Here is a 26,280-nt window from a genome sequence, read left to right on the forward strand (position 1 = left end):
TTAGTAAAAAGAGTCAATGATATCTTTGTACTTCTCCAAAACTGTGAGCCGCTTCAATTTCATTGTGGGACCTGAAAGAGAAAATGGAAGAAATGAGTGAGGCCCAGGCTGCGAGAACTCTGAGAAGGAGTGTGGCAAAGACCCAGATTTCGGGAAGTCCTGCAACTCTGGAATGAAGCTGGACAGTTAGGACAGACGGTAGCCAGCCTCCAAGACGGAGCCCTTCTGGCATTCACGCCCCTTGTGTAGTCCCCTCCATGTTGTGCCATCGTTGGTCGTGTGGCCCACAGAGAGGAAGCGATGGTGTGACACTCCTGAGAGTAGGTTATAAAGGACTAAAGTGGTGTAAGCCACATCCACCTTGTCCTTGACCTACACCCATTCTCGGTCCTTGATCTATTTTCTGTTCTGCCCCTTGAATGAATAAATGATTCAAGCAATCAAAAATAAAAAGACTGCAGTTTCTGCCTTGGGCTCCCTCTTGGATCATTCTGGGGTAAGCCAGCTGCCACGTCCAAAGGACATACAGGCAGCCTATGGAGAGTCCGCTGGCCAAGGACAGGTCTCGGGCCAACAGCCAGTGAGGAGCTGAGGCTGGCCCACAGCCACATGAGTGAGCGTGGGGTGGCCCTCCAGCTCCACATGCCTGCTGGCCCAGCCCACACGGACTGCAGCGTGACGGCAGGCCCGAGCCAGAACCACCCACCTCGCTGCTCCTGGGTTGCCGACCCACAGAAATGTAGATAATAAATGTTTCCAGCCAGGCTGGTGGCTCACGCCTGTAAGCCTAGCACTCTGGGAGGCTGAGGCAGGAGGACCACTTGAACTCAGGAGTTTGAGACCAGCTTAAGCAAGAGTGAGACCCTGTCTCTACTAAAAATAGAAAAATTAGTCAGGCGTCATGGCGTGTGCCTGTAGTCCCAGCTACTTTGGAGGCTGAGGCAGGAGGATTGCTTGAGCCTGCGAGTTTGGGCTGCAGTGAGTTATGATGACGCCACTGCACTCAACCCAGGGCAACAGAGCCAGACTCTGTCTCAAAAAAAAAAAAGGAAAAGGAAATTGAACCCCCCCTCTCCACTCCCCACTTCATAAAAAATAAACATTTTAAGCTACTACATTAGGGGTAATTTGTTTGTTACACAGCAACAGATGACTAATTCATCATCTCTACATTTTTGTGAAAATTCATACAATGTTGGACATTATGCTTTTTTTATGTGTGTGTGTTGTAAGAGAAGAGGTCTCATGCTGTTGCTCAGGCTGGAATGCTGTGGTGTGATCACAGCTCACTACAGCCTCACACTCCTGGGCTCAAGCGATCCTCCTGCCTCAGCCTCCGGAATAGCTGGGACTACAGGCGTGCACCACCACACCTGGCTAACTTTTAAATTTTTTGTAGAAATGAGGTTTTGCTGTTACCCAGGCTGGTTTTGAACTCCTGGCCTCAAGCGATCCTCCCTAGCCTCAGCCTCCCAAAGTGCTGGGATTACAGGCGTGAGTATCCATGCCCAGCTGCCATTATGCTTTGATGGATTATGATGGGGCAGGAGAAAGCCCCAGTTAGGGGAAGCCTCTGCCATGGTCTTTATGAGAGATTTTCCCCAAATCTCTTCTCTTGCCCTTGGTTTCCCGCCTCTAAAGTGAGGTTGAAAGGGTTCTTATTTGAGGTCCTGGGTAGCTTAAAGTCATTTTTGTGCCTAAGTCATTCTTGACTGTGTAACTGGAAACTTCAGAATCAAAGTCATTTCTGTTAACTGCTTAGAGAGGACCCTTTCTGTCTGATTGTGCATTCAGTGTGTTGGCACCAGACAACCAGACAAGCTCAGGGTCTCTGACTGCAGCTCAGCATTACTGTAGATAGTTGCATGTGGGTTCAGCTTTGTTGGGTTTGAGCGAATCTCACTGGAGAAGCCATTTTCACCTCCATATGCCATGAGCACCCCAAGATGCTACAGCCAAGAACAACCTCATCCAACCAGCTGAGGCTGCATCAGAGTTTTTTTCTTGTCCTGTGGGCCATGGTCCATAATGGCCTCCTCCCCTTACCTGTCGTATGAGCTGACTTACTGAAGATTACTGTAGTCTCACGCCTAAAGCCAAGTGACTCCAGCCCGAACATCAGCAAGGCCTTGGTGTTTGCCTGATAGTTCCACTGGTTTTAGGGAAAAATGGTCCCATAGTCAAGGCAAAATTAAATGTCCTATGTTCAAATTAGTAAGTTCTAGCACATATACATTCAACAGGCTCTACACAATCACAAGCCCGTGTACTGAGCAATCAATGTGCTGGTGTCTCCCAAAGCCCTGTCTGTGACCTTCTCCTTGCCATGGCCACTTCGGAACAGGTGCCTCCCAGGCCGTGCCATGGCCTCTGCTTTCCTGCACGGCCCCTGGAATAGGGCAAAGAAAAATACCTACCAAACTCTCCACCCGAAATGGAGAAGTCCCTCTCAAGAATGGCCCACTTCTGGATGTGGTAGGGTCGGGCTGCCGCGTTCATGTTGACCCTCTGGATGCCCTCTTCGATGGCCTGATACACAGCCTCATCCTTCTTCCCCACGATCTCAGACACTGTGGTGGCTTTGCTGCCCACCCTCTGGCAGAACTCCACAGCTTGTTCGGTCAGATTGTCAGTCGGGTCAGAGGTGTCTGGGTCCAGAGTGCACTGAAAAGCCAGAGATCAGGTGAGGACCAGGCCCTGCCCTGCAAGACACAAGCCCTGGTCTTGGTGGAGGTCTTACTGCTGCTAATGGCAAGGGTGTGAACTGTGTGAGCTATGTTTCAAAGAGATGGTTCTAGAGTGAGTAGGGTGCTACTGTGTTGAGCCCCGTGGTGTGGTGGAAGGAGCGGTGGTTTGAGAATTAGAAGACCTCAGTCATGAAGTCATCATCTGTAGCACACCCCGTAACTCCCACCTGTCTACTCCCCTGGGGGCATGAATCTGTGAAGGCAAGGGGCAGAAGGCAGCAGCACTTCGTGAACGGGCATGTACTGGTAACGTGCCGAGGATCATCACGGCTGCACACTGGGGACAGAGGGAACCTGCACGTGCTACAACTGCCCCCACAGTGCAGGCAGCACTGACTGCACTTAATCCAGAATACAGCCACGAGATCCAGGTGTGCCCTGGGCTGAACATGGCTTCTGCTAGGCCAGACCCACAAACCCCCACTCCCGGCTGCTCCTCCAGAGCCAGAGTCCCCTGGACACACCTTCAAGGTGAGCAGCATGGACAGGAACTTCCTCTGGTCCCCGATCAGCATGGCGTTGCTGACAATGGGCAGCTCCATTTTCACGGCCTCCTCGATGGGCACAGGGGGCACATTCTCTCCACCGGCTGTGATGATTAGTTCTGGGAAGGCAAGGCCAGGCCCCCGGCACAGGCTGTAGTCCCAATTCCCCAGCTGAACCAGGACCCAAGCTTCAGCCACAGCCTGGGAGCCCAGAACAGCAGGCAGCACCGCTGGAGACGCCCCCTCTCTGGGAGCCAAGAAGCGGTGCCAGGCCCTCTGAAGCACTTCACACCTGCTGGGGGACGGTGGCAGTCGCCAGAGGACAAATGTTCACCCAGAGCTCCCTCTCCTCCATTCGTCATCCGAGACTTTGCCTGCTCAGATGTCTCGTCCATGGCCCCCTTCTGCCAGCCCCAGTTCCTCCACGGACCTCCCACCCTGTCCCCTGGCTAGCCTGTGCCGGTTCCCCTCCTGCCTTTGCTGAATGACCAGCATCGCCGTCACTCACACGGCACTCACTGCCACACTCAGTGCTGCACAGACAGTAACGTTTAATCCTCACAATTCCAGAAAGAAACAGGCGCTCATCGTTTTGCACATGAAGAAACTGAGGCACAAAGAGGTCCAGTAACTTGTCCAAGCTCACGTGCTAGTAAGTAGCAGAGCTAAGATTTTAAATCCAGCCCAGTTCCAGAGCCCATGCTCTTACCCACCCTGCTGTGGTGCCTCTCACCTTGCTTGTCTGTCCCGCTGGAATACCCCTCCGGTTCATTCCCTCCTTCCCACAGGCTTTGGGAGCTGGCCTGTTCTAGGTCCAGCTTGCTTGCCTCCTTCAGGAAGCCCTCCTTTCAGTCAAATGTTTATGGAATGTCTCTGTGTGCAATGTCAGGCGCTGGGCGCTCAGTGTACTGGCCTGCTGTTCTCTGAATGACGGCTTACTCCAGGCTTGATGGTCATAAATTCAATAAAATAAATCGTATGTGTATATATATATATATATATATTTATTTTTTTTTTTGAGAGAGAGAGTCTTGGTTGCCTGGGCTAGAGTGCAGTGGGATCATCATAGCTCACTGCAACCTCAAACCCCTGGGCTCAAGTGATCCTCCTGCCTCAGCCTCCCAAGCAGCTGGGACAACAGGTACATACCAACATACCTGGCTAATTTTTCTATTTTTTTGTAGAGACAGGGTCTCCCTGCGTTGTTCAGGCTGGTCTTGAACTCTTGGCCTCAAGCAATCTTCCTGTCTCAGCCTCCTAAAGTGCTGGGATTACAGGTGTGAGCCACCATGGCAGCCATAAATAAAATTTTAAAAATTTCTATACTAAAACCTATGCAATACACTATTGAGAGAAATTTAAAAAGACCTAAATAGGCCGGGCGCAGTGGCTCACGCCTGTAATCCTAGCACTCTGGGAGGCCGAGGTGGGCGGATCGTTTGAGCTCAGGAGTTCGAGACCAGCCTGAGCAAGAGCGAGACCCCATCTCTACTAAAAATAGAAAGAAATTATATAGACAGCTAAAAATATATATAGAAAAAATTAGCCGGGCATGGTGGCACATGCCTGTAGTCCCAGCTACTTGGGAGGCTGAGACAGGAGGATCCTTTGAGCTCAGGAGTTTGAAGTTGCTGTGAGCTAGGCTGACGCCACGGCACTCACTCTAGCCTGGGCAACAGAGTGAGACTCTGTCTCAAAAAAAAAAAAAAAAAAAAAAGAGACCTGAATAAATGGAGGGATGGATATACCATGTTTATGGATTAGAAGACTTAATATTGTAAAGATGTACATCCTCACCAAATTAATATGTAGATTCAATGACATCAAAATCAAAATTCCAGTCAATTTTTTGAGTAAATTGATACAATGATTCTAAAATTCATAGTGAAATGCAAATGGCCAAGAGTAGCCAAGGTCATCTTGAAGATGAAGACCAAGGCTGTAGGACTTACACAAGCATGTATCTAGCTCTATCACAAAGCTACAGAAATTAAGACACTGGAGTATTGGTGCAAGGATAGTCAAATAGGCCAATGGAACAGGATAGAGTCCAAGAATAGACCTCTCATAGACTGTCACTTCATCAATGACACAGGTGGCACTGCAAGGCAATGGGGAAAGGCTGGTCTTTTCTATAAGGAGTGCTGGGTTGCTTGTATTTGGAGAAAGGGTATCTGGACCTTTACCTCTCACCATGCTAGTTCTAAGAGGAGGGCCAACTCTGGTTGAACTGTTTTCTGGCTACTGTCCTCGCTGTGCTGGGATGCCCGTCCCCTCACCTGCCGTTGCAAAAGGGGACGCTAGGCGGCGCCCGCGCGCCCGCTGCCCTCGCCGTCTGGCGGCGGTCTTCCCCGCAGCCCCGCGCGCTCGCCGGCGGCACGCGCTGCCCGCATGGCGCTGGGACCCCTGCCCTCCAGCGAGCGTCTGCGCCTCGGTGGACGTCGGTTAGCACCTGAGCACGTCGCACACCTGTCTGAGTGATTTCCAGGAAGCCGTTCCCCCACTCGCCGAGCTCAATTTCCCCTGGGAAAGCTGGGCCTGATTCCCACGTGGGTACTGCGGTTATTACACCCACTTAGGCACAGTAAGCAAAGCATCTTTCCACGGAGGAATCCACAACTTAATTTCCCTGTCTGTGCAAGCAATTTCTTTGAAGGCTTATGTTTCATTTAAAATTTTATATCCAGTGTGCGTTCTGTTCTTCATATCCGTGTTTGCATGTAAAAACACATATTTATGCCCTCAAATCTTCCAGAAAAACTTGCCTTGTTTCTCTAGGGGATTTGGATCCCAGCTGCATCATTTACTAGCTGGGTGACCTGAGGCAAATTACTTAGCCTGTTTGGATGCCCTCATTGATAAGTCGGGGTAATATCAGTACCTGCCCCCCAGGAAAGTAGAGTAAGTAAAACGATGTCAGTAAAGGTGTGTGACACTGGCAAGTGGGTATAATTAGTGGTGGGAGTTGAATTCCTCCTATGCCCCACTGTAGTCTCGAACCCCCACCAGCAGGCCAAGGCACTCACCTTTGAGGCGCCCGGTGATATAGAGGAAGCCATCGGCATCCAGGCGGCCGGTGTCACCTGTGTGCAGCCAGCCGTCCTCGTCGATGGCCTCACGTGTCTTGTCCTCCATGTTCAGGTAGCCCATAAAGATGGTGCGGCCCCACAGGCAGATCTCACCGATGCCCTCTGCGTCCTGGTTCAGCAGCCTCACCCCGCAGCCTGGCACCACTTTGCCCGAGCTGGCCATGAGGGGCAGGGGAGGTGTGGTCACAGGGGGCTGTCCCCACCAAGCCCAGGATCAGCCCCCACTGGGGAGCCGGGTTCCCAACCTCTCAGTCTTTACTGATGACTAGAAGATGTCCCCTCCCAGGGTTTTTGTGTTTTAATAGGGGATTTAGAGCTGAAAGGTAGAGCTAATTAAAGGGTTTTAGGTGAGTGGATGAAGGAAGGAAGGAAGGAAATGATAATGGTAGAACTTGGAGCCTGTGACAGGCTGGCAGGGAGGGGACGTATTTAAGCACAACAAATGATCCTTCAGATCACTCCCCAGAGCTGACTGCCCTCCCCACCCACTAGAAGGCTGACCTGGTTTCCCCACTCCCACCCCAACCGGACCCTGGGCCATCAGCTATCCTGGAGCACCCTCTAATACACCCCCCCCCACTGGAGGGATGGGACAGAGGAAAATCGCTCCATCAGGAGTCAGGGAACCCCTGGGGTGTTGAAGCTGTTTTCAACTGCAGACTCACGTGACATGGTGGCAGAGACCACTCCCACCAAGATGGGCCCTGAGGGGCCCCACAACCCAGTGGCCAGGTCTCTGGGATCTGATCAGTGTGCAAAGAGGTGAGGGTCCCCAGGGCACTCAGCAGGGGGCACAGGTGGTGCCAGCAAGTGTGTGTGGGTGTGCACGTGTGCAGCAGCCTCGGGCCTCACCTGTAGAGCCGGTAGTTGCAGGGGCTGGACATGAAGTGGGGGCCTGAGGTCTCACTGAGGCCATAGCCCGAGTACAAGCGAATGTTGAGGCCCAGGAAGAAGCGCTGAGTCTCTGCAGTCATGGGCGCTGCTCCGTAGAAATTCTTCTGACACTTGGCAAAGCCCAGCGCCTGGCGGACCTTGGCTAGCACCAGGTAATCTGCCAGTCTGGTTGTGAAGGGCTTCAGGTCACTAATGGGAGAAGGATAATCGTCCATGGAAGAAAACACACACATACACATACATTGAAAGAATGGGTATTCAGTGGGTACACATGAGCACAGCCATTGGGGTTGTCTATTCCGATTGGTTGGTGCCAATGCTGAACATGTTAGATTTTGAATATTGGACCTGCCCATGAACATGTCTGCAAACGTAGGTGTGCAGGTGATGCGCATAGTTGTGTGCAAGTACATCTTGAGCCAGGAAGTTAGACACACAGGTTCAGCTGTGTACAGGTGCACAGGCAACACAGATGCATGCGGATTTGCACATGCACTACACACATGTGCAGAGACTTGATGTATATATTCATGGGCACACACATAAAGGTGTATGATCCCACTGAAGCCCACAAATGTTTTGTTCATGCATATTCACCTTTCACATCTGTGCAAATGAAGCTGTGGGTGCACAGATGTGTACCTGACTCATGAAACATACTGTTTCACAGACACACTGGTAATAGAAACTACTTCTAAATTGAAACCAGGTCAGATTTATGTCACTGCCCCTCCCACAGCGCTGTGTGGGAACTTAAAAGGCGATCGAAAGGGTGTAGGGAGGCCAGGAACGGTGGCTCACGCCTGTAATCCTAGCACTCTGGGAGGCCGAGGTGGGCGGATCATTTGAGTTCAGGAGTTTGAGACCAGCCTGAGCAAGAGCGAGACCCCATCTCTACTAAAAAAATAGAAAGAAATGATATGGACAGCTAAAAAAATATATAGAAAAAATTAGCCGGGCATGGTGGTGCATGCCTGTAGTCCCAGCTACTCGGGAGGCTGAGACAGGATCATCGCTTGAGCTCAGGAGTTTGAGGTTGCTGTGAGCTAGGCTGACGCCACGGCACTCACTCTAGCCTGGGCAACAGAGTGAGACTCTATCTCAAAAAAAAAAAAAAAAGAAAGAAAGGGTGTGGGGAGAGAGCCGAATGGCCGCTTGGGATGCTGGAAAGGCTGGTCCCCATCACTATGGTCCCTTCGCCACCTACTGAAGTCAGAAGACCTCAGGAGACTGTGGCAGGAGCTGCTCCCAGGGAGGGGACTTCCACTTCAGAGGAAGCGAGTCAGTCCTCCAGCCAGAACCCAAAGATTCTGGAGTGACTGTCCTCGGCAGGCTCTGGGAGGAGGAGAGGAGCGCAAGCCCAGCCACTGACCAGGCCTCTGCACAGGGAGCCCTGGAACTGCCAGGCCGCTGGAGCCGGGACAAGCCTGGCCTGTCAGATCTGTGGTGTGTACTGGGTGTGACCCAGCCCTGCTGCCCCTGGGTCCTCTGTACCTGGCAGGGCAGGTGAGGTTCTGCTCCAAGGTCACCGACATGGCCCACAGCAGCATCTTGCGCCGGATGAAGCCAGACTGAGCTGCCACTTCCTGGATCCGCTCCATGATCTTCTCCCACACCCGCGGCACCCCCATGTGGGATGTGGGCTCCACCTCCCGCAGTGTGTTCACCAGGCTCCCCTGTTCACCGCAGGGAGAGGCAGGCCCGCTGGTTCAGGGCCCGCCAGGGGCCTACCAGAGTCAGTTGTGCACACGCCTCACAGACATGCCTGTGCACAGACGCTCACACGGGCACACACACACACACACACTTGCGTGTGACATGTAGCACACACTGTCGGATCAGTGACCGTTGCCTTGCTCTTCTTTGCTAACAGAACCTGGTGGCAGTCAGGTATCAGGTGGCCAATGCTTCAGAAGCACTTGGGTCCCTTCCCAGCCCTGAGCACGGTGACTCTTCATTAGTCTAACTCAGACATGATAATCCCATTCCCCTAAGCAGCATTTGGCTTAGGAATGGACACGTGACACTGTCCGGGCCACTGAGATGTGGGGTGGGGGAAGACTGCTGGGGGGTTTCTTGGAAAGTTTCTCTTACGGTTAAAATAAGGAAGCAAAGAACAGGTGTGGTGCGTGAGGATGGGATGTGGGGAGGGGCTGTGGCCACCTTGTGACCATCTTGTGAACCTACTCTGAGACGCCCGTCCTCAAGGGTGTTGCAAACCCAGCAAACGGTTCTGACTCGACTCTTGTAATGTCATCAGTTTCCCTTGTCGCCTGGTCATTTAAGTTGGGCTGTGTTAACTGACAGAATTCTGACTGACAAATGCACAGAAACCCAGCGCACGCATGAATGCACACACGTGGCCCACAGGCACAAGTACACACGCAGGATGAGGCCCACAGGGCCCTTGCACGCAGACCGGCACAGCCACACGGTAGAGAGGTGGACAGACCTTCAGGGCGTCGGGCTCGGCAAAGCAGACCTGGGCCCCCCACTGGATGCCTGTCCACAGGTCATAGATCTGGGCGGCAATGTGGCTGAGGGGCAGGTAGCTGACCACCACCTCCTGCTGGACTTCTGCTGGCTGGATGTCGCCGGCCTGGCTGCCGTACCTTGCTGTCCATGTGATCTGGAGGACAGGGACATGGGCCCCAGCAGTGTCCACGAGCCAGCCCTGGCAGTACTCACAGTTTTGAGTACTTGGGGCTGCTTCTTCGGGGACCCCCAGAGTAAGTACCCTTCCTGGCATCTCTGGGAGATCCCCAGGACAGGCCTCCTCTCTCCTCCCCTCCCCTTCGCTGGCTCAGTCGTGACCGCAGACTGATAGGCTGTTCGGCCTCTCCAGCTCCCCGAGCCCAGGGGCCAGGGGAGCTTCCCCAGGGGCTGTTGAGGTAGAGCCATGGCCCAGATCCACCCACAGCCACCCCCACCCTGGGCACCTATCCTACATTGTCTTGACTCAGCATCACACCCTTGGGGGTTCCAGTGGTGCCCGACGTGTAGACCAGCACGCAGCACTGGTTGGGCTGCTGGGCATCGATGATGACATCCAGGGCCTCCTCGGGCAGTTCGTTCCCCAGCTCCATGAATTCCTCCATCTGTGGCCAGGTGGGGCAGAGTGAGCCATCAGGTCAGCGGGGTGGGCCCAGACAGTCCCCGCGGGGCGCCCAGGGCCCCACTGACCATACCGTGTACACATTGGCCATCTTCTTTGCAGGAGGTTCTTTATATATCACCACTGCCTTTAGATGTGGCAAATGTTTCCAGATCTGCATTGATGGGAAAAATGAATCGGTTTCAGCAAGAAAAATGTCACCTCCTTGAAAGAACCCCATCTCCTGGCCTTAGGCTGCTTGGCAGGCCCTTTGTGGGGAAGGTCTCTGGATTGTGCATGTCTGACCTTTGACCTCAGCAGGACAATTAGCCACCCTTCGTGAGAACGTGGGAGCAGCCGAGGTGGGGGTGGGCAAGGGGCAAGGAACAACTTTCTACTAAAAGAAAACCACAAAACAACCTGGGGCTTGGCCAAACAAACTATGATCCAGACACACAGTGGAGCAGTACTATGTCACTGTAGATGGGAGGGACAGAGGACATACTGACATAGAGTGAGTGGTTTCTAGAATATAATGTTAAATGAAAAAAGGAACGTGTACAATATGCATATAATATGCTATATTTGAATAAAAAGGGATACCATTTGAATATATGGAAATACATGTGTATATATGCAAGCATGTATTTATTTACAAAAAGGAACCCTGAAAGGTGAAACCAAAAACTGATTAAATTGACTGTCTACAGGCAGAGAAAGGGAATAAAGGTAAGAAGAAAGGGATGGAAGCAAAAATTCTTTGAGTATATCATGTAATTTTGATGTTGGAATCACGGATATGTTATAATCATTTGAAAAATAAAGTTATAGGAAAAAGAGAAAAAAGATTTTTAAAACTTGAAAAAAGTCTGAAAGAAATAAATTAGACTTTATGCCACGCTGGTGTTCCATAAACATACAAAGAATTACATCAGGGGCTTTTCTCATGGTGCACTTTGATTCTCCTTTCTCAGTGACATATAATCAAGGGGCAGAAGGGAATTCCAAACTTCATTCAATAGTCTGATTTTTAGGCCTAATACTGATACTACTATTTTAAAGTTACTTGATGTATATTACAAGACTAGGTTAATATTACTAGGAACTAAGATTTTAAGGTAACATAAAAGAAATGCAAGAAGAAATCAAACAAGTCAAAGAAAGTAAGCTAAAGCCCCACAATGTAGCATTGGAATCAGAAATATCAGTGTGATTTTTGTTAAAGTACATATTGCTGAGACTTCTCATCCTGGCCACAACGAAGTATAACCCTTATCCTCCCACTGTAAATACTAGGAGATGGACAAAACATGTGCAACGATTGATTTCAGATACTGGACTACAGAAAGCCCAGGACTGTCATCCCTGAGAGATGAGCCTCTGGGTGCCCCAGGTTTCTTCCCCCAGGAATTTCTGGGGCATGGGGAGAGGAGGAGAGAGAGAGACAGAGAGAAAGATAGAGAGAGAGAGAGAGAGAGAGAGAGAGAATACAGAACTTGGTTGTCTCTCTGAGTTGAGGTGACAAGATCAGAGTTAAGGAAATTGAGGTGGTAGAATTTGTGGGACAGAATGCTAGAGAGGAGAGACCTATGCAGACAAATAGAGAAAGAGTTCTAGAAATCCTCTAGGTATCCTGTTGAGTCTTGGCTGAATATCCGTCTGCACATGCACAGGGTGAAACTCCGCGAAGCTGCAGGAAGATCAAGGTCTGGGCTGGAAGTCGAACAAGAGCTCCCATAGGAATTGCTCCTGTGTCCTGCAGCCAGCCTGGGGGCACCTCAGCAGGCATTAAGCAGAGACCAGAAGGGCCAACAAGACTTAGCAGTGGGACTAAGTTAGCCTTAAAGCAAAGGCTATTCAGACATGCCCCAAAAGCCTTAAACACAAGCCTCAAAATGAAGTTCAGAGAGGAAAAAAAAACTGGAAAAAATTACCTGTGGGATAATATCAAGAAATATGAGCTGGGTGCAGTGGTATACCGCTGTAATCCCAGCTACTTGGGAGGTTGAGTTAGGAGGATCACTTGAGGCCAGGAGTACAAGACCAGCCTGGGCAACATAATGAGACTCTTGTCTCAAAAAAAAAAAAAAAAAAAAAAAGAAAGAAAGAAAGAAAGAAAGAAACTTAACATATACATAATTGGCTTAAAAATTGAAAAAAATGTCTGAAAAATTTCCAAATTTAAATTGGTGGATTAAAACTATAAATCCACAAATTCAAGAATCTCAGTAAATTCAAAGCAGGATAAACACAAAGAAAACCACCCCAAGACACAACAGAACCAAATTGCTGAAAAGCAGTGATAAAGAAAAAAACCTTAAAAGAAGCCAGAGAAACAAGATACATTAGGTGGGGAGGAACAAAGATAAGAAATCATAGATTTCTTGTCAGAAACTATGCACATGGAAAACACTGGAATGGAATCTTTGAAGTGCTGAAAGAAAAACAAACCCTGTGAACCCAGAATTCTAAACCAGCTGAAATACCTTTTAAAAAATGAACACAAAAATAAACACTTTTTCAGACAAAGAGAAGCTGAGAGAATGTGGTACCATCAGACCTGTGCTACAAGAAATGTAGAAGTTCTTAAGGCAGCAGGAAGACAATGCCAGATAAAAACTTGGATCTAACTGGATGTGGTGGCTCATGCCTATAATCCTAGCACTCTGGGAGGCCAAGGCAGGAGGATTGCTTCAGGCCAGGAGTTCAAGACCAGTCTTGGCAATATAGCAAGAACCCATCTCTATAAAAAATAGAAAAATTAGCTGGGCATAATGGTGCATGCCTGTAGTCCCAGCTGAGGGACTACTCAGCCTCCCAAGTAGCTGAGACTACAGGCATGTGCCACCATGCCCAGCTAATTTATTTTTAATTTTTTCAGGAGGCTGAGGCCGGAGCATTGCCTGAGCCCAGGAGGTTGAGGCTGCAATGAGCTATGAACTTGCCACTGCACTCCAGCCTGGGTAATAGAACGAGACCCTGTCTCTAAAAATAAACAAGCAGGCCAGGTAGGGTGGCTCATTCCTATAATCCCAGCACTTTGGAAGGCCAGGGAAGGAGGATCACTTGAGGCCAAGACTTCAAGACCAGCCTATGTAACATATCGAGACCCCATCTCTACAAAAAATAAAAAAAAAAAAAAAAAATAAGCTGGGCATGGTGGTGAAAACCTGTAGTCCCAGCTACCTGGGAGGCTGAGGCAAGAGGATTACTTGAGCCCAAGAGTTCGAGGTTGTACTGAGCTATGATTGCCCCACTGCACTCCAGCCTGGGCAACAGGGTGAGACCCTGTCTCTAAAAAATAAAAATTAAAATAAAATAAAAATAATAACAAACAAAACAATAAAAAATTTGGATCTGCATAAAAGAAGATTAGTGTTAGAGTGTTAGAAATGGCAAAAATGTGGGTAAATATGAAAGGCATTCTTTCCTTCTTTTAAAATTCCTTTGAAAGATACTTGACTGTTTATAACAAGAATAATAACAATGTACCAGGCCGGGCGCGGTGGCTCACGCCTGTAATCCTAGCACTCTGGGAGGCCGAGGTGGGCGGATCGTTTGAGCTCAGGAGTTCGAGACCAGCCTGAGCAAGAGCGAGACCCCACCTCTACCAAAAAAAAATAGAAAGAAATTATATGGACAGCTAAAAATATATATAGAAAAAATTAGCCGGGCATGGTGGCGCATGCCTGTAGTCCCAGCTACTCGGGAGGCTGAGACAGGAGGATCGCTTGAGCTCAGGAGTTTGAGGTTGCTGTGAGCTAGGCTGACGCCACGGCACTCACTCTAGCCTGGGCAACAGAGTGAGACTCTGTCTCAAAAAAAAAAAAAAAAAAAAAAAAAAAAATAACAATGTACCATGGGGTTTATAACCTCTACAGAAGTAAAATGGACGACAATAGCACAAACGATGTGAGGGGAGTGGACATGCACTGCTGTATGGCTCCACATTACATGTGAAGTGGTCTAATATTTGAGAGCAATTGTGATAAGTTAAAGATGCAAACAGTAAAGTCTAAGGCAAACACTGATGTGGTGAGAAAGGATAGCTGATAAGCTTGTGGAGATGAAACACAATACCAAAACAAAACAAAACAAAACTCAACCCAAAAGAAGTCATGAAGGAAAGAAAGGAATAAAGAACAGATGGGACAAATCTGAAACAAATACAGTCAAATGGTGGATTTACAGTTTTATCAGATTGGATAAAAGGGCAAGACCCAGATATATGCTGTCTACAAGAAACTCACTTTAACTATAAAGACACAGGTTAAAAGTAAGAAAATACAAAAATATATACGTGCAAATATTACTTATAAGAAATCTGGAGTGGCTATATTAATTTGAGGCAAAGTAGACTTGGAGCAATAACTATTACCAGGAATAAGGAGGGACATTTCTTAATGACAAAGTATTAATTCATCAAAATAACACAATAATCTAAATATGTATATGCTTAATAACAGGGATCCAAAATACATGAAGCAAAAACTGATGGAACTTAAAGAAAAAAATAGGTAAGTCCACAATAGTAATTGGAGATTTTAACACTCCTTTTTCTCAGTATTTGATAGAACAAGTAAACAGAAAATTAGTAGTGATATAGAAGATTTAAACAACATTCTAACACTACCAACAAACTTGACATAATTCATGTTTATAAAACATTCTGCCCAACAACTGCAGAATATACATTCTTTCAAATATACATGGAACATTCACTGACATTGACCATTATCCTGTCTATCACACCTGCTCTGTACAAACAGGTACCAAAGAGCCCCAGATGATGAGGGAAAGTTCTTCCTTTGGAGAAGAATTCTAGCCAATGAATTATAAAATCAACATTTTTTTCCACCCCTCAAAAAATAACTAATTCAGACAAAGATCATCAATGGATGCTAAAACCATTAGGAGAAAGGTTGATGTGGAACTTCTCAAGGGAGGAGCAGGTGATCACCACCTGAATCCACTGATGACTGCCCTCATCACAGAGAGCGGGTACCACCTGCCATCACGAGCCTCTTAAAGCAGTGCACTATGAAGTACACAGGACCACTTACGAAGTGTTCATGCCCAAAAAGATTTAATCTGAAATGCATCAAGCCTTTAGATCTAACAGGAAATACAGAGTTTAGAGGAACAAGTTCAACGACAGCAAGAGGAAGCAGTTAGACAAGTTCAGAATGTGACAACTTATTCAAGACAGCTGACCTAGTTTCTGCAGAGTGTCTATGGCAGAGGTTCTCACACTTGAATGTGTGTCAGAATCACCAGAGGGCCCGTTAAACACTGGGTGCGGGCCCCAGACTCGGAGTTTCTGATTCAGTAGCACTGCGGTGGGGCCTGATAATCTGCATATCTGACAAGTTCCCAGGTGATACTGATTCAGGAACCCCGCTGTTCTATGGCTGGGCTTTGTTCTGAATTAGAAGACACGTAAGAGACACTAGTCACATGCAACATGTGGGCCTGGTTTAGATCTTAATTCAAATAAACCAACCATACAATGACATGGTGGCCATAGAGACAGAGAGGAGAAAGGTGGTTGCTAGGAGGGAATGAGGAGTTTTGTTTAATGAATATAGAGTTTCAGTTATGCAAGATGAAAAGAGTTCTGGAGATGCGTGATGGTAATGGTTGCACAACAATGTGAATGCACTTAACACCACCGTACACTTAAAAATGGTTACATGGCCGGGCTCAGTGGCTCACTCGTATAACCCCAGCATTCTGGGAAGCCAAGGGAGGAGGGCTGCTTGACACCAGGAGTTTGAGACCATTCTGACTATCTCTACAAAAATAAAATACAAAAAATTAGCCTGGCATTGTGGTCCCAGCTACTTAGGAGGCTGAGGCAGGAGGATCGCTTGAGCCCAGGTGTTTGAGGTTGCAGTGAGCTATGATGACGCCACTTCTATTCCAGCCCAGATGACAGAGTGAGACTCTAGCTCAAAAAAAAAAAGAAAAGGTTAAATGGTAAATTTATGTTATATGTATTTTACCACAATTAAAAAATTGGAAAAACAACATTATGTGTGTACTAGAGGATATGAAAGAATTCTTTTACTTGTGCTAGATATGACAAAGTTACAGGGATTATTTGAGAAAGATTTCACATGTTTTAGAGATGCACATTGAAGTATTCAGGGAATAAAATGACACAGTGTCAGAGATTTACCTTCAAATGCTTCAGCAAAAAAGTGAATAGAAGAAGCAAGTGTGATCAAACCACACTGACAGTTATTGAAACTGATGATAGATATATGGGGATCCTATTTTTGTTTGTTTTGAAAACTTTCATAATACAAATTTTACTTAAAATGGTAATCTAGGGTGATCATTTCCTAACTCTGGGCCTCAGTTTCTTTAGCTGCAAAATGGGGATGGGGATGGCATTTGGATTAGATCAATAACCTATGCAAGGGACCTCCCTGAGGGGCCTGGCAAAATCTCCTGGGGGGCTTTTAAGTTCTCCAGCCCTCCCTAGCCTGGATTCTGATATGAGCAAGAATATCGGGGACTGTCTGACTCCCTCAAGGGAGGCTGGGGAGAAGGGCTAAGTACTGGGAACCGGGCAGCTCAGGCCCTTGCCAGCTTGGCTGTCATGAAAATCTTAGCCTATCACGGCCTCAGGATGAAGCCGGCCTGGGGGAACCTGGGTCAGTTCTTGGCTGGGGCTTAGGGAGCGGGGCTCAGAAACTGACCCAATGACCCATTTGCCTCTGAGGCCACTGGGGTCTGTGAAGTCTCCAGACCTGAGTAAATCAGGCCCACACCAAATGCCAGGGTGCCTGGGCAGGCCAGTAGCGGGACATCCCTACTGAGGCCAGCGGGGACGGGGAGGAGGAGGCACTGAGGACAGCTCAGGCTCTCCTGGGGCTTCCCGAGCAATTCATTTTAGGCTGCGTAATCTGCATACATGTGTCCTCTCACAGTCTTGAGCATTTGTCCGAGCCAGACAGAATGGAGACATTCGGAAGGAGAGATGCTGAAAACACAGAGTTCGAAAGGAGCCGAGACAGAAGAGGACCCCACAAGGAGGCAAGACAAGCCCCTAGGCGGTAAAGTGAGCCCATCTGATACGCCCTTCACAGTAGAACAAGGTGGGCCCAAATGCCGGTGAAAAAGAGGGCTTTCAAAGTAACTCTAAAACGGCATAAAAGGGGGTGCACGCACAAGGAGTAGAGAAACCCTCCAAGGGGTCTGGAACCCATGTCTGGAACCAACCAGCCAAGTGCAAAATGCAAATGTGTGGCCCCTTGTTCAAACTTTTTAAGAACTTCCAGACGTGACAGTAGAGTGTTAAACTAAGCTCGTGCCCTGTGTGAAGTGGAGCACCGGCCATGCGCCACAAAGGGGGCCCTGCCTGAGGGCCATTGACCCATTTCCCTGGCCAGACTCTGGTGGGGGTTAGGGGCCTCCCCCCAGCCCCCTCCCACAGTGGTTCTGGGCTCCAAGGGCTGTAAGGAGCTGGGCACGGCTATCCATTTCCTTCCTGTCCTCACAGGGTACACTGACCCTCCCCAAGGAGGAGGGCTTGCGATGGCTCAGTTGCTGTACTGGGGTATGCGGAGCGGGCCCTGGCACTTCGTCAGCTCTCTCCAAATGATGCCCCGCAGGGAGATGCAGCCCGCTCGGTCTCTCTCACAGATGGTTCTCAGGGTCTGAGCTTGAGTCTCTCTGCTGCCCTTGCAAGGGATGGGACATTGAGTAAGCCATACTCCACCTCTCTGGCCCTTGGCTTCCTTGCCTGTAAAATGGGGCAATAAGAACCATCTCTCAGGCTGCTGAGAGACACAGGTCACATGTGGAGTTGGCACCCCATGGATAGCATCCGCACACTGTTATTGCTACTAGGCTGTGGAGCTGCCTCCTGGGACCCTCCTTGTCCATGCTGGGTCTGTTTCTCCACGTCAGGTGGAGATGGGAAAGCATTGGGGCAATGCCTTTGCCAGTCCCGCCAAGCTCTACAAGTTCCCTGAGTTTTACAAAGAACCCCTTTCCTTCTCCTCTTGCAAGTCAAGACTTTAACAATATAACTGTTTAAAAGCATTTATATGGTGCTGCTGAGGGATGAACGTGACCTTATTTGAAGACAGGTTTTTTTTTTTTTTTTTTGACAGAGTCTCACTCTGTTGCCCAGGCTAGAGTGCCGTGGCATCAGCCCAGCTCACAGCAACCTCAAACTCTTGGGCTCAAGCGAACCTCCTGCCTCAGCCTCCCGAGTAGCTGGGGCTACAGGCATGCACCACCATGCCTGGCTAGTTTTTTCTGTATATATTTTTAGTTGTCCAGCTAATTTCTTTATATTTTTAGTAGAGACGGGGTCTCGCTCTTGCTCAGGCTGGTCTCAAACTCCTGACCTTGAGCAATCCACCCGCCTCGGCCTCCCAGAGGGCTAGGATTACAGGCGTGAGCCATTGAAGACAGGTCTTTACAGAGGTAATCAAGTTAAAATGAAGTCACTAGGGTGGGCCCTAATCTGATACACCCAGTGTCCTCATAAAAAGGGAAAATTGGTCACAGAGACGTGCTAGAGAAGACAGCCTGAAGACACGCAGGGAGAACACTGTGTGAAGATGAAGGCAGAGATCGGGTGACGCATCCACAGGCCAAGGAGCATAAAGATTGCTGCCAACCACCGGAAGCCAGGCAGTGGGTGGCACTTTGTTACAGTAGCCCCAGCAAACTAATACAAGTGTCATCAGGGGCCAAAGATTACCCTCATAACAGCCCCTGGAGGTGGCCACTGTTGCCATCACCATCCTGCTCCGGGCCACTCCATGAGCTCTGGCAGCCCAGCCCAGAGCCCGTGTGTTCGACCATGTTGAACCCTGCCAGAGACCTTTGTGCATCCAGCCTGGGCAGCTCTGAGGTCTTCCCAGGGTTTCTTTTCATTTCACCGTGAGCTCCTGCTCCATGACTGCCGCCGACCTGGCTCAACCTCACCCTGTGGCAGCCTCAACCACCGCTCCCCACTAGGACTTGAGCGTGCGAGGTGGCAGGGCCCTGGGCCACCCCTGTACCCCTCCCACCGGCAGAGGACCCAGCCTCCAAGCTCTTGCTCCCCTTCAGGGGAGACCCCGTCCTAAAGAGAAAGCCATGGGAGGCAGCAGGCTGGACAGGAGTCCTAGTTCAAGGCCCTGTCACCCACTTCCTAGGTGACCGCACTCCCTTCTTGTCTCAACTTCCTGAGCTGTCAAACAGGTAGGCAACTATTGCCCTGCCTTGCTCGCTGTGTGCGTGGGGGCGGGGGCGGGAAGGTCCTGTGTCGGTTGGGGTGGAGGTCCATGAGGGCACCCCCTCTGACCCCATGCCTGCCACCCCTTTCCCCAAACCTTCAGGATCTTTTCCAGCTGCTTCTGCGTGTCGACCACGACGATGTTGGCGCGGCAGTCATAGGCGATGTACTGGCAGGCCTCGGGGGAGCTGGTTGTGTAAATGCCAGTGACGATGCCACTGCAGGAGACCCCGGAGGATTTGTGTCAGGGCAGGTGCAGAGGGGCCACCCCTCGCCCCCACCCCCCCACCCCTGCAGCCCCAGCCCCAGAGAGCTCCCATGGCCCAAACAGGCAGGGCTCCCATGCCGGCCACCTTAGCACAGCCACCCCGGCAGAGAGGTCTGAGAGAGGCCCCAGGAAAGAGAGGGGACGTTGGGCTGTGGGGGGGAGGGGCCTCTAAAAAGAGATATCGACCCTCTCCTATTTTCTGTCCTCCACCAACCCACTGGGGCTCCCACCCCCAGCCCAGCCACTCACCCTGCAAACACCGTGCCCACTGCCGAGAAGAACCACTCCGGGGCGTTGAAGCCGAGGATGGCTACGCTGTGGGCCCGCTCCAGGCCGAGCTCCAGGCCAGAGGCAGAGGGCCAGGTCAGCCGGGCAGGGAAAGGGCCTCTCAGGCCCTACATGCCCCCTCCAGGTTGCAGGGGACTTCCCCCACCTCCCAGAGCCCACCCAGAGAGTCCCCTGGGGTGTCAATCGCTCAGTACCCCTTGCTGCCCCTCCAGGACCTTCCCAGGGAGCCCGGCCCCTCAGCCCAGTGCACTGGGCTTCCCATCCCACCTCGAGCGTGAGGGCAAATGAAAAGCTCATGTCAAATGCCCGGCACGTGGTAAGGGTTCAGTACATATAACATCCTCAGTACAGGGCCCAGCACATAGGCATCTACAGCTATTGTTTCCAAGGGCCTTGCCCAGTGGGGAGTGGGGGAGGAGGCCTGTAAGGGCCCCGGAGCTGGAAGGGGGGGGTCTTGGGAGGGGAAGGCCATGTCTGGCGGGGGGCCTCTCACCTTCAGGAAGCCCTTGGCAGCCCTGCGGGCGAGCAGGTAGTACTGGGAGTAGGAGATGTGCTCCCACTTTTCCTGGCGCTTGAAGCCCAGAGCCCTGAGGTCCCCATACTTGTCCAGGGCCTCGTAGAACATCCGGTGCACAGTGTAGGGAAGCTGTGGGCAGCTGGGGTCCATCCGCAGACGTACCCGCCCGTCCGCGCGAGTCGTCCACAGCACCTCCTCTGCAGGGGGAGATCACGGCTTGCATCATGCCAACCTGGGGCTGTCCCCAGGGATCCCAGCACTGCCCTGGGCAGAGCTCCCAGCCCTGCAGGTGCTGACAACGCCTTGGGCACTGGGCCATGGGGCTGACAGGCAAGCCAGAAACTGGGGTAGGCTGGCAGGCTGCCTGGAGGAGGAGGTCTGACTCGGCCTTGAAGGATGAGCAAAGCTTAGGAATGCAGCAAGGAAGAGGGGAGGGAAGAGCTGGAGAAGACCGGGAGGCCCTAGAGACGCTGAAGCCCCTGGACCTGGTTCTGTTTTTATCCCAGCTGGGATTTGCCTCTCGAGGTTAGGCAATGGAGCTTGGTCGGATCTCCAGGTGCCTTCGTGGTTCCCATGCTTCCCCTGCCTGCTGAGTGGATGGGGACAGACCCAACTGAACAGACGGTCAAAGCCTCAAAGACAGTGACCCTCCCAGGGACCTGGAGGAGACCGAACACCAGCAGACCCTGATCTCCAGCCTGAAAAGTCTCCAGTCCCAAGAAATACCATCAACAACAGTGTTCATTCTCCCTGACACGAGGCATCTCATTTAGTCTTCACAGCACGGGTTTGGACAGCCCATGGCAAGGATGGGGCAACCGCAGCTCCCAGAGGTTCAGTCATTTTCCCAAGGTCACGCACCAGGAAGTGCAGAGTCGGGATCTGAACTCACGTGTGTCTGTTACCACAGCTCATGCTTGGGACACTTTAAGGCTTGCTCTGTGTGTAGTGGGTAGGGACAGAGACTTGCCACTTGGTGTGCGGGACTTGGGGCAAGCCACCCAACACTGAGTCTGTTTCCTCAGAGAAAGATGAGGATTCAGCTCTCAAGGTGGGTATGAGGATCAAAAGAAACGGTGTATATAGTTGGTGCTCAATAAATGCATACTTTCCTTCCTTCTCCCTTTTCCAAGTTCTCCAAATTATTTGCAAAGGAAGCTTGGAAGGGTGGTCTGGACCCTTTGGGCACCCTGGGGCCTCCTTCCCCTGGGGCAAGGGTGGTCATTCTAAGATATGACCTCAGGAAGGGGGTGGCAGGGAGCAGGGGAGTGAGGCTGGTCAGGACAAGTGGGGCCGCACTGCCACCTGCTGGCCAGACCCACCTCTTCTGTTGTCCAGTCACTGGTCCTTCCCTGAGACCGGCAGGTGGACTAGATGACCTGATTCCTCCCCTTTGACACTCTTAGATTGCACGCAGACTCTGAGGTTGGCAGAAAAGGGTGAAGATCTTGGGGTTGGGACAGGAGAGCCCCTTCTTCCCCCTGTGGAGGGCCAGAGGTGGGGAACGAGAGCACGTACCCAGGCCCAAACAGGAGAAGGGAAGATGTGAGGCAGGGGACATGAGCCTTCGGGAAACCCAGGCTGGGGCAGGAGAGGGTGCCAGAGAGGTCTTGTGTATTGGTGGAGGCCAAGACCACGCTGGCTGGCATCCACTCGCGCCCCCCCAGGATGAATGCCCCATGTTCTCGGGTGGAGGCGTGAGCCAAGGGCTGCCGAGCCCCCCTCCATTCACTCCTCACACTTCCCCAAGCCCTGTCCCCATATCCCGGGACCCCAGCCTGGCACACACCACTGATCCACCTCTTCAGAGCTTTCAACCCCTGCATTTTGGGTCCATACTCAGAGCAGAAAGTCAAGTACACCTGGGTTCAAAACCTCGATTACGTCACTCCCTGCTGAGTGACCTGACAAGTCACTCTCCTCTCAGCTGCACTCTAATCACCTGCAAGTGTGAGGGGTCAGTGAGGACGCGGGGACAGTGGGGACAGAGCGCTGGTGGAAAAGTGAGAAGGTACAGCCACACTGGAAACCAGTCGAGCAGTTTCTTAAAGCATTAAATGTGAATTTACCATACAGTGCAACAACTCCACGCTTAGGTATTTCCCCAGGAGAAATGAATAGACGTCCCCACAAAAACTTGAAGACTTGTACACGGATGTTCTTAGTGTTTATAACAGTCGAAAAGTGGAAATAAGCCAACTATCCACCGACTGGTGAATGAAAAACAAACTGTGGCCTATCCGTGTGGTGGAACACCACTCCGCTCCTAAAGGGAACAAGTGCCGACACAGGCCACGACATGGGTGAAACTCAAAAGCATGTTCCGTGACAGACTCGGGATGCAAAAGACCACAGGTCATGTGATTCCATTTATACGAAGTATCTAGAAAAGGCAGAAAAGATAGCACGCAGGCTAGTAGCTGCCTGGGGCAGACGGTGGGAGTAGACAGTGCCCACAAAATGGACACAAGGGATCTTTTGAGGTGACAGAAACATTCTACAATTGGATTGTGGTGATGTTTGTGCAACTCCGTAAATTTGCTAAAAATCATTGAACTGTGCACTCAAAATGGTAAATTCAGTGGCATGTAAATTATACGTCGATAAAGCTGCTTTAAAAAAAAAAATGGGAGGAAGAACGTCGACCTCCCAAAGTGTTGCAAGGGTCCTGTGTGATGGCCCGGGTGGCATGTCCCAGGCTGGGCAGACCGCCGCTGCTCAGGGGTTGCTAGTTCCCCTACCGCCCTGCATAGGTCCCCCCAGGGCCTGGAGCAGAAAAGGCGTCTGTCTCCTCTGGGCACTTCTGGAAGCTCCTGCTTATCTGCACTTGGCCCTTCTCCCAGGTTGCCAAGACGAGCAGAGGTAAGTCTTGTGTGATCTGTTGGCACAGCTGCCCTCAAGCCAAAAGTTTTAACTTGAACATTTATGATCTCTTTTAACGACGAAAATATGCATACTTGTGCTAAGAAATAGGAAACAGTTTAGAAGTCTATGCTGTAAATGGTGATATGCCCCCCTTATACAAATACACCTACAGGGAGTTTGGTTTTATTTTGTTGTTGCTGCTGTTGCTTTAAAAAAAAAAAAAACGGCGGGGGGGATCATGTTATTAATATTAGTGTATTAATCAAGGGTAGCAAACCCCAAATGCCTATGGAACCAGGTGGATGACGTATTAGGATCATAATAAATAATGTATAATAATAAATTAATGAAGTGCCCCAGGATTTGCAAGTGAAACCCAGAGATATAGTCTTTTCCACAGGAAAATGGGCTCCCTCTCATTTTCCTCGAGACACATGGTGCTTGGAGTCCACCCTTTGTTTCTCTGCTTTTGATGGAGACAAGCAGCAGTGCAATATTTTTCTATTATAAGAAAAGCTACAAAGTTCCACAGATCTATTGTGCAACACGGTGACTGGAGTTAGTAACAATGTACTGTATTCCTGAAAATCGCTAAGAGTAGAGTTTGTGTTCTCACCACTCTATTTCGCCATTCCACAATGTCTACATATTTCAAAACAACATGTTGTACACAATCAATATATATAATTTTAATTTGTCAATTAAAAAATTAATTCAAGGCGGGGCGCGGTGGCTCACGCCTGTAATCCTAGCACTCTGGGAGGCTGAGGCGGGTGGATCACTCAAGGTCAGGAGTTCGAGACCAGCCTGAGCAAGAGCGAGACCCCGTCTCTACTAAAAATAGAAAGAAATTATCTGGCCAACTAAAATATATATAGAAAAAATTAGCCGGGCATGGTGGCGCATGCCTGTAGTCCCAGCTACTTGGGAGGCTGAGGCGGTAGGATTGCTTAAGCCCAGGAGTTTGAGGTTGCTGTGAGCTAGGCTGACGCCACAGCACTCTAGCCTGGGCAACAGAGTGAGACTCTGTCTCAAAAAAAAAAAAAAAAAAAAATTAATTCAAAAAAAAAAGAAAAGCTATAATATGAGGGCAGTGATAATTGTATGGGCTCCGGCCTCAGGGTCAGGGAGGTGACAGGAAGTGGTGGGGTCTGGGGTGGGCCAGAGCGTCTTCATCCAAACAGTGGCTGCCCCACCTCTAGGGCTAGTGCCCACTAGGAACGGAAACCAAGCGCTACCAGGAATCTGGGTGTCTATGTTTAAAAAAGTATTATGTGGACCAAATCAAACACAGCCATTAGCCAAGGCATGCACCTTTGATTTGGGTAGCATTAACAAGTCTCTCTCACCGTGTGTGCGTGTTGTGTGACTGCGCAACGCTCCACTGCATTTTTCCTGTTTTTTTCCCCTCATGGTGCCTATTCCTTTGTGTCACCTCACATCCTTCCTGGAAGGAGGAAAGAAGGAATGGGAAGAGAATAACAGTTGGTAGGTCTGCAAGGTCAGTCTCCCCCTAGCCCAGCTGGAGGGGACTGAGACTGACGGGGACGAGAGACCTGGCCCTGGAGGACCCTAGGCCCCTTGGGAAGGGCGACAAGGCCCACTGGCCAGCACACGGCCCGGCCCTGTCTCTCCCGGCCCTGTCTGAGCCCCTCCACCAGCCAGGAGAGAAGATCCTGGCGGGAAAGGGGCCTGCCCCGCCCTCCCTGAGACCCTGCCGTGGGCCAGTGGGACCGTGCCCCAGTGGGACTGTGCGCCATCCGTTCTTTGCCCGTCACCTCTTAGCTAAAGCTCCAAGACTCAGGGAGGCTGAATGAGTGCTGGCAGAGCTGAGCAGCAGAACGAGGCTCGAGACCCACACGGCCTGATGCCCAAGTCCACGCTGCTCCCCTCAGGCATGTGGCCTCTCAAAGCGGGCTTCAAGGCAGACCTGGGTACCGTATCTCCTCTGGGACAGGACCATCATGCCCCCTTCCCAAGTCCTGTGCTGGGGCTCAGGCTCGGTGACCTTGGGCAGCCATGTCCTCCAGCCACTGGCCTTTTGCCACATTGCTGAGCCTCCCGGAGTGACCTTTCTAAACCCAGATCTGACCTGCTTAAAAGCCTCCGACAGCTCTCCAGGATGGCCTGGTGACAAGGCAGGACACATTGCTGCCCAAGTGCAGAGTGAGATGGGCCCACAGAGCAGGTGCTGCCCAAGTGGGACACGGCAGGCTGCACCCCCCACCCCACATCCCTCAGAGCCCCAGGTGGGGCCCAGCGAGGCCCTGCCCTGCTCAGGGTCCTCTCAGCCACTGGGGCCAGTGCCAAGCCCACTCCTGGACTGAAAGTGGAGAGAAGACGGCCCACCTCCCCGCCCGGGGTGCCAGTCCTCCCCACCCTCCTCACACCACGCAATCCCACCCTTGGCTGGGTGCTTTCCAGACAGACCTCGCACGTCGAAGGGATTACAAAAGGAGTATGCTTTGACCCATCAATCACACTTTTAGGAAGTTACTCATGGGAAACAATCACGTACAGCAAGAATGTGGGGACAGATAGCTTTAGAGTGCCTTTTCTACTGGCAAAGTCACTGGAAACAACACAGATGTCCAACAGTGGACTGGTCAAGTTCATTATGGTACAGCCATATCATGGATTCCTGTGCAGCTACCAAAATATCTAATGATGTGAGGAAATGCTTACAGAGTAACATCAAGTGAAAGAGGGAGCAAATGAAAGTGCATATAAAAATGCACAGATTCCTTCAGTTGTTGCAGAGAAATAAAAAGAAAAAAAAGAGAAAAAAA

The 26,280-nt window shown here is 50.5% G+C and overlaps 1 protein-coding gene across 2 annotated transcripts in view; it reads right to left on the minus strand.

Moving 5' to 3' along the window:
* The window catches only part of ACSBG1 (acyl-CoA synthetase bubblegum family member 1), a 54,028-nt gene continuing 27,748 nt past the window's right edge, over positions 1–26,280 (minus strand). Inside the window, exons 3-14 of one of the 2 annotated variants that reach the window (XM_069481424.1) lie at positions 20,603–20,823; positions 20,071–20,147; positions 19,651–19,771; positions 10,404–10,484; positions 10,164–10,313; positions 9,668–9,844; positions 8,710–8,891; positions 7,174–7,404; positions 6,259–6,476; positions 3,212–3,351; positions 2,418–2,664; positions 1–71 (exon numbers count right to left, since the gene is read on the minus strand). In XM_069481424.1, coding sequence (XP_069337525.1) covers positions 1–71; positions 2,418–2,664; positions 3,212–3,351; positions 6,259–6,476; positions 7,174–7,404; positions 8,710–8,891; positions 9,668–9,844; positions 10,164–10,313; positions 10,404–10,484; positions 19,651–19,771; positions 20,071–20,147; positions 20,603–20,823 — 1,916 coding nt within the window. Of the gene's footprint in view, positions 72–2,417; positions 2,665–3,211; positions 3,352–6,258; positions 6,477–7,173; positions 7,405–8,709; positions 8,892–9,667; positions 9,845–10,163; positions 10,314–10,403; positions 10,485–19,650; positions 19,772–20,070; positions 20,160–20,602; positions 20,824–26,280 lie in introns of both variants that reach the window. The other variant, XM_069481416.1, reaches the window with a different exon arrangement.

This window comes from Eulemur rufifrons, chromosome 2 (assembly GCF_041146395.1).
Source record: "Eulemur rufifrons isolate Redbay chromosome 2, OSU_ERuf_1, whole genome shotgun sequence".
Lineage (NCBI taxonomy): Eukaryota > Metazoa > Chordata > Mammalia > Primates > Lemuridae > Eulemur > Eulemur rufifrons.